Source organism: Euleptes europaea, chromosome 1, assembly GCF_029931775.1.
Source record: "Euleptes europaea isolate rEulEur1 chromosome 1, rEulEur1.hap1, whole genome shotgun sequence".
Lineage (NCBI taxonomy): Eukaryota > Metazoa > Chordata > Lepidosauria > Squamata > Sphaerodactylidae > Euleptes > Euleptes europaea.
Genome location: NC_079312.1, coordinates 118,716,554 through 118,731,430, shown reverse-complemented (window position 1 = coordinate 118,731,430; position 14,877 = coordinate 118,716,554). Strand labels below are relative to the sequence as shown.

Sequence of the window (14,877 nt, the reverse complement as noted above, 5' to 3'; positions counted from 1 at the left end):
TGAGCCAAAATAAAGGTTGTTGAAATCAAATCCCTGCAGGCATTTTTCAACTCTAAATATTTGAACAGAATATAATTTGCTTTTGAATCTGTTTTTTAAAAGTATTAATAAAGTACAAGACAGAGGTTTTTTTGTTTGTTTTTTTAAAAGACTTTCCTTTTGAGCAGCAAATTAAAAGGATGATAAAAGCTCTTAGAGGCTGGTTGTCCAGATGATAGCACCCCAATTTAGCTCAGGAGGAAAGTAACCATGCTCAATCTAATTAGGGCCTTTTAGGATATTCAGAGCTGGTATCATCCTGTAAAGTTTAGGGAAACAGTCGTCTAATTGGCTGCCTGCTGGGGAGTCCATAAAAAAGTCTTTATTATCCTTCTGTGTAACCTACTCTGCACTTTCTTCCCAGCTGGACTGTTTTGAACACTGTGCTGCCCTCATCTAAAGGCATGGTTGTAAGAAACGACTGTGGTGCTAGCCAACAAATCTTACCAGTTAACTGAGTTCTTCTCAGAAACGTATGTACAAGTCCTGTACAATTTTATGCTCTTGGTTTTAAATCAGTTGACTTGCTATTGTTTCACGTACCTGCAATTCTAAAACTTAGCCTGCCTGATGCCTTGCCCATTTTTGCTTGTTGTACAATTTTTTGGGATGCATTACATCAATGCATAATCCTTTGCTGTAGATGCTACTGAATCTTAGTTACCATATCTGCTGCTTTCCCAGTGCTCTTAGTATGTTGAGAGGGCCGCTAATTGCCTTTGGAAGTTGTGATCCTGACCATATGTTCACAAAACTAAGGGCCAGCTCACATGACCATCTCAGACTATGACTGCTGCAGAAGAACACCCACCTGTGCTGACCATCTGCTTCAGCCCATGCTGAGTTGGTCATGTGCATGCACCACCTGCCACAAACTGAGTTCTGCCCAGATTCAGCTTTTGGTGTGCCATCGCTAATCTGTATTTAAGATGGTACGCATGCCATGCCATGCCAGAAACCAAATCCATGCCAGGCTCAGCTATGGCAACACATGAACATAGTAACCAACTATTGTCGAAGGCTTTCACGGTCAGAGTTCATTGGTTCTTGTAGGTTATCCGGGCTGTGTAACCGTGGTCTTGGAATTTTCTTTCCTGACGTTTCGCCAGCAACTGTGGCAGGCATCTTCAGAGTAGTAACACTGAAGGACAGTGTCTCTCCTTCAGTGTTACTACTCTGAAGATGCCTGCCACAGTTGCTGGCGAAACGTCAGGAAAGAAAATTCCAAGACCACGGTTACACAGCCCGGATAACCTACAAGAACCAATAGTAACCAACTACTCAGCAGGTGGCAGCCAGCAAAGAGTGATAATTCCTGCGGCTAAAGCAAGAGAATTGGCCTTGTTCCATTGAAACTAGGGTATTTATTTCTACATAAACATTTTCAGTTTTAGAAAACAAGTTTTTTTAGACAGACAGGGTTTGTTTAACCAAACGTTGCTGTTGGTGGAATAAAAATTGGAGCTTCTAATACTTTCCTTATCCCATTTGGCCTTTGAGGATTCATATCAAATGATAGGAATATATTAAATGAACAAAGGATTAAGATGTTTGAGGGCAGCATTCACTAAACAATTAATTGTCGTCTTGGGCTGGCCTATTAAGAAGGGAAAGGGGGAATAATGTTAACTGCACTTAGCTGAACACTGCATGCTTGTCTATCTTGGCCACTGCCGCTGGCCTAAACAACCTTCAACTGGGGCTACAATAGGGTTGTCAGGTCCCTCTTTACCACCGGCAGGAGGTTTTTGGGGCAGAGCCTGAGAAGGGTGGGGTTTGGGGAGAGGAAGGACTTCAATGCCATAGAGTCCAATTGCCAAAGAGGCTGATCTCTATCGGCTGGGGATCAGTTGCAATAGCAGGAGATCTCCAGCTAGTACCTGGAGGTTGGCAACCCTAGGCTACAAAGACAGCAGATATCTTCCTAACACTACTTTTTCAATCTCTCACCTACTTCACAAAGAAGATAAGATGGCACCTGCAGGTTTAAGGGACAGTTTCCGGCAATACTTCAGCTTTAGTAGGGACAGTAAGATGTAGTAAATACAGATACATCTTCAGGAAACAGGCAGTGACATCACATCTTCATGCAGCAGAAGAGAGCAAAAAGTAGTACAAGTAGTACCGTAAATAAGACCTGAAATCCGAGGGGGGTTGTGTTGTGTTGGGTGGAGGTTCTGTTGAAGATTGCTAGCAGAGCCTGACTCATGTCTGCTCACAGGTACAGAAATCTTCTGTATAGCTGTGACTATGAATTTATTTTAATAATACAGAGGGGAGGGGTTCTTATTTAAGCTGGCAAACACATTTGCCTTTTGGTAAAAAGTCTAAAAAGCAAGCTTTTATATTTGGCCCTCACAATGGGAGACTGGCAAAAAAACTAACTACAGTACTTTTTCGCTAAATGTCTCTGTCTCTCTCTCTCACACTCACACATATGCATAGTCTGCACGCTGTACTTCCATGAGAAAAGGGTGATAAATTATTCAGAGTTTATCTCTGCGAATGCAAGTTGGAATTTTGTTTCGCCGGAGTGGGCAGGTGGCCATGGCATGGTGGAGTGGGAGGAGATTTGTGTACAAGAAGGGGGCCTTTTTTGTCGTTTGCCCGTTCTTCTGTACAATCTTGCTCCCATGAATTCGCAATAAGCTGTCCAAGTACAAAGCAAAATCAGCACACTCATTGAACAGAAGTTTCAGCTGTTGCCAGGACTTCTCTTGCATGAAGATGTTGCAAAGGGGGTGTTACCTGGAAATTAGTTAAGCATTAGCAAACACTTTCAGAATGTGCCTTGTTTTCTAAATGAACTGCTGCTGTTGGATACTCTTGAGCAAGAAAGGAAGAATCAGGGTATGGTCCCCCCAATCCCTCCAGCAATCAGTTTAGCTTATCTGGGCCTATTGCATATGTGGTAGATAGACATATCAGCAACTTGAAATCTATATTCTAGTAGGATTTGACATAAGTAGGGTTGGATTTCCTGTCTTTGCAATGGACGTTTGTCACCAGAGATGTAGAAGCTAGAGCAGGGGTCCCCCAGCATGGTGCCCACCAACACCTTTCCTGATCCCCACCGAGTGTTATTTAGAAAGTGGATGGGTAGGGTTGCCAACCGCCAGGTGGTGGCTGGATACCTCCTGCTATTACAACTGATCTCCAGCCGATAGAGATCAGTTCACCTGGAGAACATGGCCACTTTGGCAATTGGAGTCTATAGCATAGAAATCCCTCCCCAAACCATGCCCTCCTCAGGCTCCACTCCAAAAACCTCCTGCCGATGGCGAAGAGGGACCTGGCACCCCTATGGATGGGGCTATTGGCCGTGTAGATTTTTAAAAATGTTGCTTTGGCAGCAGCTACCACCACAGCACAAGGGTCTGTACAGTGTGACCGAAGGTAAGCGGCAGCAGCCATTTTGTGCATCCACCATAGTGTGTCAGAATTCCAAAGGTGCCCACGGGCTCAAAAAGGTTGGGGATGCCTGAGGTGGTGCTACCTGGGTTGCCAACCTCCAGGTGGTAGCTGGAGATCTCCTACTACAACTGTTCTTCAGCTGATACAGATCAGTTCACCTGGAGAAAATGGCCGCTTTGGCAATTGGGACTCTATGGCATTGAAGTCCCTCCCCTTCCCAAACCCCGCCCTACTCAGGCTCCACCCAAAAAAGCCTTTCCCCTTCTTTTTATTTTGTAGAAAAGGCTTTTTCCCCCTCTGCACTGCCCCACCCTTTCAGGAATGCACTGTTTGAGACTTCATTTAGAGACTTGCATGGAAAATAGTCCTGCTATTCAAATTGTTCCACAGAATTCAATGTAAAGTGGAGGCTTTTCTAAGGAAGGCTATAAAAAGTTCCATATTAAATTATTGTAAGGGGGTAACTGAGAACAACATCCTACATACTATCAACTGTGCTTCTGTTTATTATGCATTGCTAAGAAAAAAAAAGTTTACCAAGTTGCCTGGTCTACCTTTCTACCTAGAGGACTCCTTACCACGGAGCTAGAGAAGACTTGAAAGTAATCTGACCCGCTGCACTGTGTTAAGGGAGAATGTCCCATGTCCAAAATATATAGGTTTTTTACTATAGGTTTTATGGAATTCAAGATCATAAGGCAAATAAAAGAAAAATGTCTGACCTCCAGCAGATGAACAGTGGCATATGCCACCTGTTCATTCACATCTATAGCTTAAATGTCAAAGTTAAACACGAACCGGTCACAAAAGAAGCAATTTACACCGCAGTCTGAAAGCAAAAAGGATCTCTGTAGTCTCTGAAACCTAGAATAATCACATCTGTTCCAAGGAGAGGCTGTGATGGAACGTAGTATTAATCAGGCATGCTATGTAGTCCAATTACAGCATTTATAGATATGTTTGACATGCAAGGTTTGACTGCATCTTGCTTATAGAGTTTTTTTCAGGTATCCTGTAAAAATGACATTCTCATAGTTCCTTTCTTCAGCCTTGAACAAGCAGGCCAAAATGATAAGCTATATTGTTTATTGTTAGTTTGAGTTATGAAAGGTTGCTCATCTGTCAAACTGGCTCTCAACATAAAGAACAATGCTACACAGTTGGCTCGATGCCCACAAAAAAATCCGATTGTGAAAACAGTGCCTATCAGAGCATGCTCAGATAAGCCGCACATCATGCCTTTAGAGGGCACACAAATGAGAAGGTTCAGTAAAGTTATGCGCTGGCCTGTGTAATAGCATCTATATAATACCTATAACCCCCTGAATATCTCAGATCTGGAATTCAGTGAAATCTGCTTTCCTTCCTGTGTGATATATCTACAAATGGCCTTGGTACAATCCTAGTACAGAACCATCCAATTGCATATGCAAGCAGAGCCCTGCCCAAACTGAGAATGAGCTGCTGGCAGTGATTGATGGGGAAAGGTGCAGGGTAGAAGCTGATTTAAGTTAATAAATAAATATTTGGAATGGAACAATTTCATTAATATACCTTCGTCCAGGCAGTCACTGTGTTTTCAGACCATAAACCTCTTGAGACAATGATCATGAAACCTTTACTAGATGCACCAAACTGATTGCAGGGAGTGTTGATGTGAAGATCAATGCTATGACATGAAGATCAAATATTGCCCGGATTATCAAATGGTACTAGCTGACAGCCTTATCAGAGCATATCACCAAATAACAGTGAGTCTGAAGAGGGGGACTAGGACATTGAATCCACTATCTCCCTACTGCAGTGAAGAAACTCCAGGAAATTCAAGAGGCCACAGATAAGGATGTAGAGCTGCAAACTGTCAAGGCAACAAAACTAAAAGCATGGCCTACAGACAAATGTCAGGTATCATCAGGAGTGGAGCAATACTTCTGATTCAAAGATGAACTGACTGTATTGGATGGTATCATTTTTTGAGGGCAGAGAGCAGTTGTACCAGCTTCCTTCTATAGGGAGGTCATGCATAAATTCATGCTTCTCACCTGGGTACTGAAAATTGCCTTAGAAGAGAAAGGGGGTGCATTTATTGACCAGGTATGAATTCAAAACTACAAACCTAGATAAAAGGATGTAATATTTGTCAATCCTGTGACAATCAACAACAAAAGGAGAATTTCCTGCCTCGTGAGGTTTCCACCAGACCATGGGAAAAGGTTGGAGTTGACTTATTTTCTTTTAGGGAGTGGCATTACTTAGTCACAACAGATTAATACTCCAACTTTTGGGAAGTTAATGCCTTGTCAGACCTGAAGAGCAAAACAGTTATTGCTAAACTGAAAGCATGCTTTGCAAGATAGGCATTCCAGACATAGCATTTTCCTATAATGGCCCTCAGTTCTATTCAGAAGAGTTTAAACTGTTTGCAACAAGGTGGGAGTTTGGCCACCACACTTCATCTCCAGCTAACGTACAAAGTAAGGTGGAACTGACAGTGAAAATTACCAAAAAGTTAGGATCAGAGCCTAATGGTGAGCACTCACAATATGGGCACCCACGAAGAAGACCAGCATACCTTAAGGATTATGTAACTAACAGCCCATTCCTGAAAATATGGCGTGCGGAGTTGGCGGGGAAGAGATGCAGCGGCGCCTCTTCCTAAGCCAAATCGCGCACGCCGTTAAAAAAAAAAAAAGCCGTTTCACGGCTTTTTGTTTAACTGGGGCTTTTTGCCCCATTGAAAACAGTGAGGCTGTGCCTGAAAAATAGCAGGCGCAGCAATGCCGTTCCGGCTGCTAGCGCAAGTGGCCAAAAGGGGGTAGGAAGCAGCCTAACTGGCGGCTCCTCCCCCAGCCTGCCCCTGGAATGCCCCCCTGCACCGGCGTGGCCTCTCTACACCATTGCCGGCGCCACGGAGAGGCCGCGCCGGCAGAAGGGAGAGGCTCTGCGGCGCTTGGGCGCCACCAGAGCCGCCCTCCCCGCCGGCATAAGTGCGTGTAATCTCGTGATTACTTGCACTTATGCCGGCAGCGGGGTCAGGCCACCTCCTAAGAGGTTTCGCCAACACCCCCCCCCCAGGAATGGGCTGTAAGTTACTGCACAAGAGACCTTGATTTAGTATAGGTTTATTGAATTCAGTTTTGGGGTTAAACAAAACTTAGATCAGACAGTTCATTTAGTGGATTTATTGATTGTGGTTCTGTTTTTAATAACTGTAAAATAGAATCATGATACAAGGAACGATGTTAACAGGAACTGTGTTCCTAGGGGAAGGGTTCTAAGGGAACAGTGCTCTGCCTCTCTCAGCCTACACTTGGCAGTTCAATAAAGCCTTTGTTTCGAGCACAACTGCTCGTAATGGATGTCCTTTCATGATCATTACACATGCAACCTACATACATTCAAAAACACCCCAAAATTAGCTTCTTCAGGGCCCCTTTCAAACAGTCCTTATAATCCGGTTGAGCAGCAGGTTGCTAACGGATTTTTTGTGTCAATTCAGACACAACCGGTTTGGCTCCTGGCTGCTAACAGATTTTTTAAAACCTTTTTAACCAAAGCCGCTTGCATCCCGTCAGCATCACAGGGCTCTGACGCTTTTTATGAAAACCGCTTTCTCCGGTTTTCAGTTCTGAATCACTCCAGTGTGCTGTTTGAACTGTCTGGAGTGCTTCTGAAAGGACCACTATTGTTTCCCCACCTTTTTCCGCCTGGCGTTCTTATTCAGCTTTTTTTTTTTTTAGTTCTAGGATTTGTGCTATAGTGCTGTAGCAGCACCTTTGACATGCCTGTTGCTGTCACTGAAAAAGAATGCCGTATGGAAAAAGGCGGGAAAACAATGGCGACGCTGTTTGAACTAGCCATGGCCAGAGCATTTTAGAGATGGCTCACAGACGGATTGAACTGAGCTGTATGAATGCCCATCTCTGTATCGCTTTACTCGGAAATGGGCCAACAACAGATGACACCCAGTTTAGAACGGTAATCTGAAAGGAGCCCATGGCTCTTCCGCTCTCTCTGGCATACCTGCTCTTTAGTCAGTCCCTTGATGAGCTCTAAATTCTCTTTGACTCCCTCGTTAATAAGGAGATCACTGGCATTCTCTGGTATTCCTTCAAACACACACACATACACAAACAAATAGCTATCCTTGTAGTCTGCTTGGGCAAGACTGACTCTTGGTAAAATACCAAAAGATATCCAATATGTTTCATCACTGAACAGAAAACTGAAGCTGAGTTTCACAAAGCAAAGCCCCACTTGCCACTCTGATGCTCCTTTCTTATTCTACCTGTACTTACGGTATCTACAGCTTCTATTGCAGGTGATTTCTAGCAGTCCAGACTACACAAGCATACCTTTTTTGGTCAACACTTGATTATCATGTATAATCAAAACTTTACTGATTGTATTGCAGAAAACAAATGGGACATAACTCTCCCCATACACCCGCTCTACACAGTGTCATTTTGGGGAAGGAGGAGGCAGCTCACCGTAGTCTTTCTTGCAATACTTCTTCATGTTGATCTTCAGCTTCCCTTTGGATGCCTTGCAATACGAATCACAGTCTTCAGGGGGAGACGAGGAAGAAGAGAAAGAAGAAAACATTAACAAAGCAAATTAGTCTTAAAATGAATGAAAGGCTTGAGGGAACAGGGAGGGATGGGTGGGGGTGAGGGAAAGAGAGCAGTAAAAGCTGCTGCTTGCTATGAATAAGCAGCATGCCTGTGATATCCATCTGCCAGGACCTGATTGGGTCATCTAATGGGGGCATTCAGTGAAAAACCTTCCTTTCTAAAGAAACCTTTTCACAAAAGAAGCCATCCTCCTCTCCCTTTCCCTCCATTCTCCTCCCCCTCTCCTCTCACCGCCTGACGAATTCTTTAAGCTGTCTTCTGCGGGCTGCGGGTTGCCTCCATGGGAGACCCTGGGGCCTCCCTTATTGTGCCACCCAGATCTTTGGAGTGCCACAGCCCCCCATCCCAGTTCTTAAACTGCAAACTAGAGCCTGATTAAAGCCCACAGAAGCTTCTTTGTCACCCCTAACCCAGACCTGTGTCAGGCTTTGGCATTCATTGCAGAGGGATTCTGGCTGGGGTTACTCCTCAACAAAAAGGGTCAGAGAGGAAATTAGCAGCCCATGAAGCATTAGCAAAGCCTTTGGCGTCCACTCTACTGGAGTGTGCAAATAAACTGCCCCAGTGGGACTGCTTCATTTCCAATGGGCCCTACTGCTGTGATATGATGGTTTTACTCCCTCTGAACATCATCCTGCATTTTAGTGTTACTAATGTGATGCAGCCGGCAATGCCGGCTTTGGCACCGTTTCTCGCTTTGGCTGTGCTGGAGCTCTTTGATGTCACTCGGAACACTGCATGTGCAATTGGACCCTCTTCACCAAAGGCTGTACTTTGCTGTCGTTTTTACTCTGTTTCCAGTATTTGGCTGGGCTGGGATGAGCAGACTTCCACAGGCATGCTCTGTCGACATTGAATCTCCAGGATATGACAGAAGGGAATGAGTCTACGACAGTATCTCATTGGTTAAACCAGCACAGCTGAGCTAGATTTTATATTTTACCATATGGAAAACATAATATGTAACGGGTGTAACTTTGTTTATCTACCATTGTTAAGTACCAACAGTTAAGAATAACAACAACAGTATTCCTGTAGAAAATGCACATCAGTTTACATAGGATTCCAAGTAGTTTTCTAGTGAGGCATATGCCTAGTCCATCTGTCGTCTCAAAAATTAATATGTTACAGTACCAGAGGCATTGTGATCCAATGCACAAAGTGTGGGATGCTAAAACAGAACTAGAAGTGATATGAGGTAAAAGCTCATCAAATTTGATTGGCAGTAAAGAAGAAGGAAGAGAGTTCCAGCCTTTCCCCCAGTTTCACCTTCCTTCTACAACCCCCATTCCCAAACTTCTCAGGTCCTATTCCCCGTCCTCCCAATCCTAACAGAGGCCATCCCTATGGCCTGAGCAAGGGATGGAACCACTATGGTTGGCGCTGGCTTTGATAATTTGTATGGAAGCTCATATGGTGTATCATACATTCACATATTATGTCTTCAAGATCAGATGTTAGTATCCCATGAATGCCCAGAGGGATTCTGTCGGTGCACCTGTCCTTACTTATATAAGCCTGCCATGCAGCTTGAAAACTTAATTATGCCCTTTGTTCTAGGGTGCTCCCATTCCATAACTGTGTTCACACAACAGACACCGCATCTCCAGAGGGTCAGCAAGACCTACTGCTTTGATGTGCTAGCTCCAGTGCTGACCTGTCTGGTACATGAAATTAAAATGTAAAGCAACCAATGTGTGTGTATATATATGTGCCCTTAGGTTTAGGTGTGGCATCTATGTGATATGAAACAGCTGTGAGCATGGTCAACACCATATAGTTTCCATTTAAACGGGAACATACTTAATTATTCTGCTGTTCCTTTTGTCACAGGAGAAGGAGAGCAGTAACCTAAATGCTGCCATGATGTTTAATTAAGACCTCCTAAAGATGGATATTGGAGGGCTTCCCCCCCCCCCCTAAATGATGTCAGCCCTTCAAAATCGTTCAGGAAATTAAGTGTATTCTTTTTTTATGTGCTTCAGAAATGATCCTACACAATACAATGAGATCTAAGAGATGTGCCTTCTTCCGTAAGCTGCTTTCATTGCTGCCTTTGATGTGTTTCTTGATTTGATCAGTGGGGAATAATAGTTTATATAGGATCTGAAGGAATATTGTCTTGCTATTAAGAATGAAATTGTATAGATAGGTTTGAAGAGACTAAAAAAATACAGACTGACGTTCTAGTTTGCTTGAGCTTAATAGGGCTGTCGAAGGGGGGCAGGAATTCCAGGGGCCCTTGTGTATCAAGTTCTCTGAATTAAAAAATGTCTACCATTTTCCATTGTGGAGATACATTTTTCTCGTTATAGCTCCAGAATAGAAAGGGCTAGATACTTTTAAAACAAATGAATTGGAGAGTTCAGACAGCCCGATACATATTTGCTATAACATATTGATACAATAATTTTCTAGTGCCCAGTAAAAGTTGGGGATGTATAGTACAGCGCAATGTCATTAGATCTTAGAAGCTAAGCAGGGTTGGTTCTCAGATGGGAGACCACCAAGGAAGGTTTTGCAGAGGAGGGCAATGGCAAACCACCTCTGCTTAATCACTTGCGCTGAAAACCTTATGGGGGTCAATGTAAGTCAGTTGTGACTTGAAGGCACTTGACACACTCATACAAAGTTAAACATTTCAAAGCGTCCTGTAGTGGACAATCTCAGGGGAAATGGCTGTCATATGGCTGGGAAAAATCTGAACGTTTGCTCCCACACAGGAGCCATCCAGCCTTAACTGTGATCTTTCCCAAAACTGTGCAGCAAAGCAGGTTTGAGAAAGATCTGAGAAAAGTCAGCAAAACCCCAATGGGTGCACAAATGCACTACAGTGCTGTGGGGAAGCAGGAAAAAGCCTGCTTCCCAGCAGTATTAAAATTGAGGCAGATGACGCTTGTGGAAGTCCACATAGGATGAATATTTTACTACAGTGAGCCTGAGGCAAACACTGACCTATCCTGAGATGCTGCTCGGCCTATCAAACCAAGCCAGGGTTGGAGCAAGGCAAGACAGTATGTTCAGGACAGCCAAAAGGAAGTAGTACATCGCATACTGTATAATTACTTTATTGAATAAACTACGATAAGAAGTGACATCCACTGATTTAGAAAACTTTAGAAGAGAATTAGATAGATTCATGCAGGTAGACAGATCCATCCGTGGCCATTAGCTATGCTGGCTAAATAGAACTTTCATTTTCAGAGGCAGTATACCCCTGAATGCCAGTTGTTGGAAACAACCGTGAGGGGCTGGTTGTTGCCTTTGTTCCCTACTGATGGGATTCTCAGAAGCATCTGCCTGGCCAGTGTAGGAAATAGGACAATGATCTGGACAGACTTTTGGTTTGATCAAGCAAGCCTTTTATTTTATTCTTATGAAAGCGACAGAGCGTGTAGGTAACTTATCCTCATTTTTACAGATGAATTTATAAATATAATTCAGTGATCCCACGGCTTCCTCTGCATCTTTAAATATGCTACTGAATTACTAATGTGCGTGGGAAGAAAAGAGGCTGGAGTTTTCCAATGCTGAGGGGAAGCCATTATGTGCATGCCCAGAAGTATTTTTCTTCCAGGACTTGGCCTGTGCTGAAAACAAACTCTTGGGCTAAGCGCTAGTGAATTCTTGATACAAACTGAGTAAGTAGTTGTGAAGGTACAGTAGAGACAGATTCTAGAGGGGTAGTAGCCATGTTAGTCTGTTGCAGCAAAACCAAAAAGGAATCTTGTGCCACTATAAAAAAATAACACCACCATCTGGGGACTTGGCTAATGTGCCTCCTCTCCCTGGAGGATATCACTGAATTTTCATATCTCCTCAATTTTCCTTCCCCATTAAGCACCTTTATGTTGTGGTGAGCTTTCTTTCTTTTTGTTTTAGGTGAGTAGAAATATTTTTAAATATTTTTTTCAGTTAAGTACTTTTTGAAAGATACTGATGTATAACTTCATTCAATGGGGTTTATTCCTAGGTATTTTGTGTGTCATTGGATTTTCCTGATGGTTTGTGTCTTGTCTGTTTTTATTGCATAGGGCACATCCGTATTTGGGCTAGGTCCCTTGGCTTGGGAGACTTCTGATTCTGCTTTTTTTATTTTTTTGGTGCATAAAGGCCATTTATGCTTGGTAATTAGCAGCGCATTCCAGACTGAAGTGCCCCGCATATTTTTTTTAAATTTCTTCACGCTGAACCATAATTTCAGGCGTCACTGCACATACCTGCTTTGCATTATTTAAGAACCCCTTTAATGCAACCGTTTGTATTTGCTCCACCCCGGCATTGAAGCATTCACTGAAGGAAGCATGCAGAATCCCAGCCTCAGCTTAGCTATGCAAACAACTACTGCTAATGGCTATGCGAATGAAGGAGCAGGCAGGGTGGTGGTGGAATTTGTTTGACTTTCTCCTCTTGCATCGGGACCATGAATAGTCATTTTAAAGGTCGGATTTAAAAAATCAGCATTGAGTGAGGAGCAGAATCGACCCTGCATAAATGGCCTTTGTATCCTATTGCAGCCTGCATAGTGTAAATCTTAAATTAAGTAAAACCCATTCTTTAATAGTCCTGTCCGATTTTTAAACTGTTTTTTTTACCTAATTAACAATTATTATTCTATCCATGGTCAGGAAGCCAAGGGATAGGTTTTCTTAGGTGTAAGCTCTAGCCCTGCGGCAAAACCATAAACAGATTCCAGCAGACGGCAAGTCCACAAAAGCAGTTTTATTTGGTTAGAATCGACAGGTTTCAGAAGCCATATTCAAACGGACACTAGTAAGGGGCAAAGGCAAGGTGCAGAGCATATATGGAAAAGCAACAGGAGATAACTGGTAACCTAGACAACCCCCCTCCCAGAGGCAGGAAGGAGCACTTGGCAATTCCCACAGTATGGGAATTTATGAAGACTAAACACGGGGCACAGATTGGCCTTGAATAGAACAGCACAACAGCACCTGGGAGCAGCACAATCGCACTACCGCATACCATCCCCCTGGCTTGCTCCTGACATGGATCAGGGTCACAGTGGAGGGCAGATGGGATCTTTGTTTGGGGGCCCATGGTGGCTCCTGGCAGCACTGTCAATTGACATTTTAATTTTACATTTTTCAGCTTTCTTGAACCCACATAATAGATTGGGTAAGGGTTTTGGATAACATATATAACTAAAATTAATGATTATTTACATTTAAATTCTTTTCACAGTCCACTCCTTCATGCAGACCAAGAACTTCATGCAAAGAATCACCCTAGCAAAGCCTAATGACTAAAAGCAGCTCAGTGCAAGTCCAGCAAGTGTAATTTCAGCAGCTCTAATTCTTGTAGGAGGTTTAATGTGTTTCAGCTCCCTTGTGGAAAAACTCCAGCCACTTCAGATTTGGAAGGAGGTTTTGGAGGCGGAAATGGAGAAGGAAGGCAGCCACTTACTGACAGCTAAAATGATCTGCTCATTACAATAGCATGCATATAACAAAAGTCTGGTAGCCTCCCTCAGCCGCTCTGCCTGTTACTAGCTTGTTCCTAGTAAATCACCCTGTTGTGGGCTGGGTGACCTTGGGCTAGTCACTCAAAACTTTCTCAGTTCTCTCAAAACTCTCTCAGCCTCACTGATCTCACAAAGGTGCCTGTTGTGAGGGGGAAAGAGAAGGCAATTGTAAGCCACTTTGAGACTCCTTCTGTTAGAGAAAAGAGGGGTATAAAAACTAGGGGTGTGCACCATTTCCTCCTATATTTTTAGGGGTTGGGTTCAATAGACCCTGACATTTTTGAAAAAGCTGAAAAAAGCATAATTCCCATACAGGCTTTTGGGGGGGGGGGATATTCAAAATATTTCGGGTGTACAAAACTCAAACCTGAAAAATGCCAGCCATCTCCGAAGTCCACGTGGACTTTGGTGGCGGCAGGTGGCAGACAGCTGAATGCTCACCCAAGCCCAGCATATTCAGCTTTCTGCTGCCTGCCACCTCCAAGCCCACATGGACTTCAGAGGCAGTGGCAGCACAGAGCTGCGCTGCCTGCCACCTCCGAGATCCAGCATGGTGTAGTGGTTAAAAGCGTAGTGTAGTGGTTAAGAGCAGTGGTTTGGAGCGGTGGACTCTGATCTGGAGAACTGGGTTTGATTCCCCACTCCTCCACATGTGTGGCAGAGGCTAATCTGGTAAACTGGATTTGTTTCCCCACTCCTACACACAAAGCCAGCTGGGTGACCTTGGGCTAGTCACAGCTCTCTCATCTCCACCCACTCTCTCATCTCCACCCACCTCACAGGGTGCCTGTTGTGGGGAGGGGAAGGGAAGGCGATTGTAAGCTGGTTTGATTCTTCCTTAAGTGGTAGAGAAAGTCGGCATATAAAAACCAACTCTTCTTCTTCTTCTAGTAGGTAAGTGAGAGGGAGGTGGCAGCCAAGTCCAGCATTCAGCTCTCTGACACCTGCCACCTCCAAGCCCACATAGACTTTGGAGGTGGCAGGCGGTGCGGAGCTGAATGCTGCGTTCGGCTCTCCACTGCCTGCTGCCTTCAAGCCCATGTGGACTTTGGAGGTGGCAGGTGCCGCAGAGCTGAAGCTCTCTGCCACCTGCTGACTCTGAGCCCACACAGATTTTGGAGGCGGAGGCAGCACAGAGCTGAGTGCTGGGCCCAGACAGGCCGAGCCCAGCAGCCAGCTCTGTGCCACCTGCCGCCTCCAAGACCCAGCTGGCAGGTGAGAGGGAGGGGAGGAGAGGGGATTCCTCCAGTTTTTTTAATGGTGGTGGGGCTGAAGAGGCTCGAATAATGCCAAAAATTCGGCAATATT

At 44.2% G+C, this 14,877-nt stretch overlaps 1 protein-coding gene across 1 annotated transcript in view; it reads right to left on the bottom strand.

Moving 5' to 3' along the window:
* NTN1 (netrin 1) overlaps positions 1–14,877 on the bottom strand; it is a 221,884-nt gene that overhangs the window by 12,928 nt on the left and 194,079 nt on the right. The window contains exon 11 of the mRNA XM_056848173.1: positions 7,944–8,018. Coding sequence (XP_056704151.1) covers positions 7,944–8,018 — 75 coding nt within the window. The remainder of the gene's footprint in view (positions 1–7,943; positions 8,019–14,877) is intronic.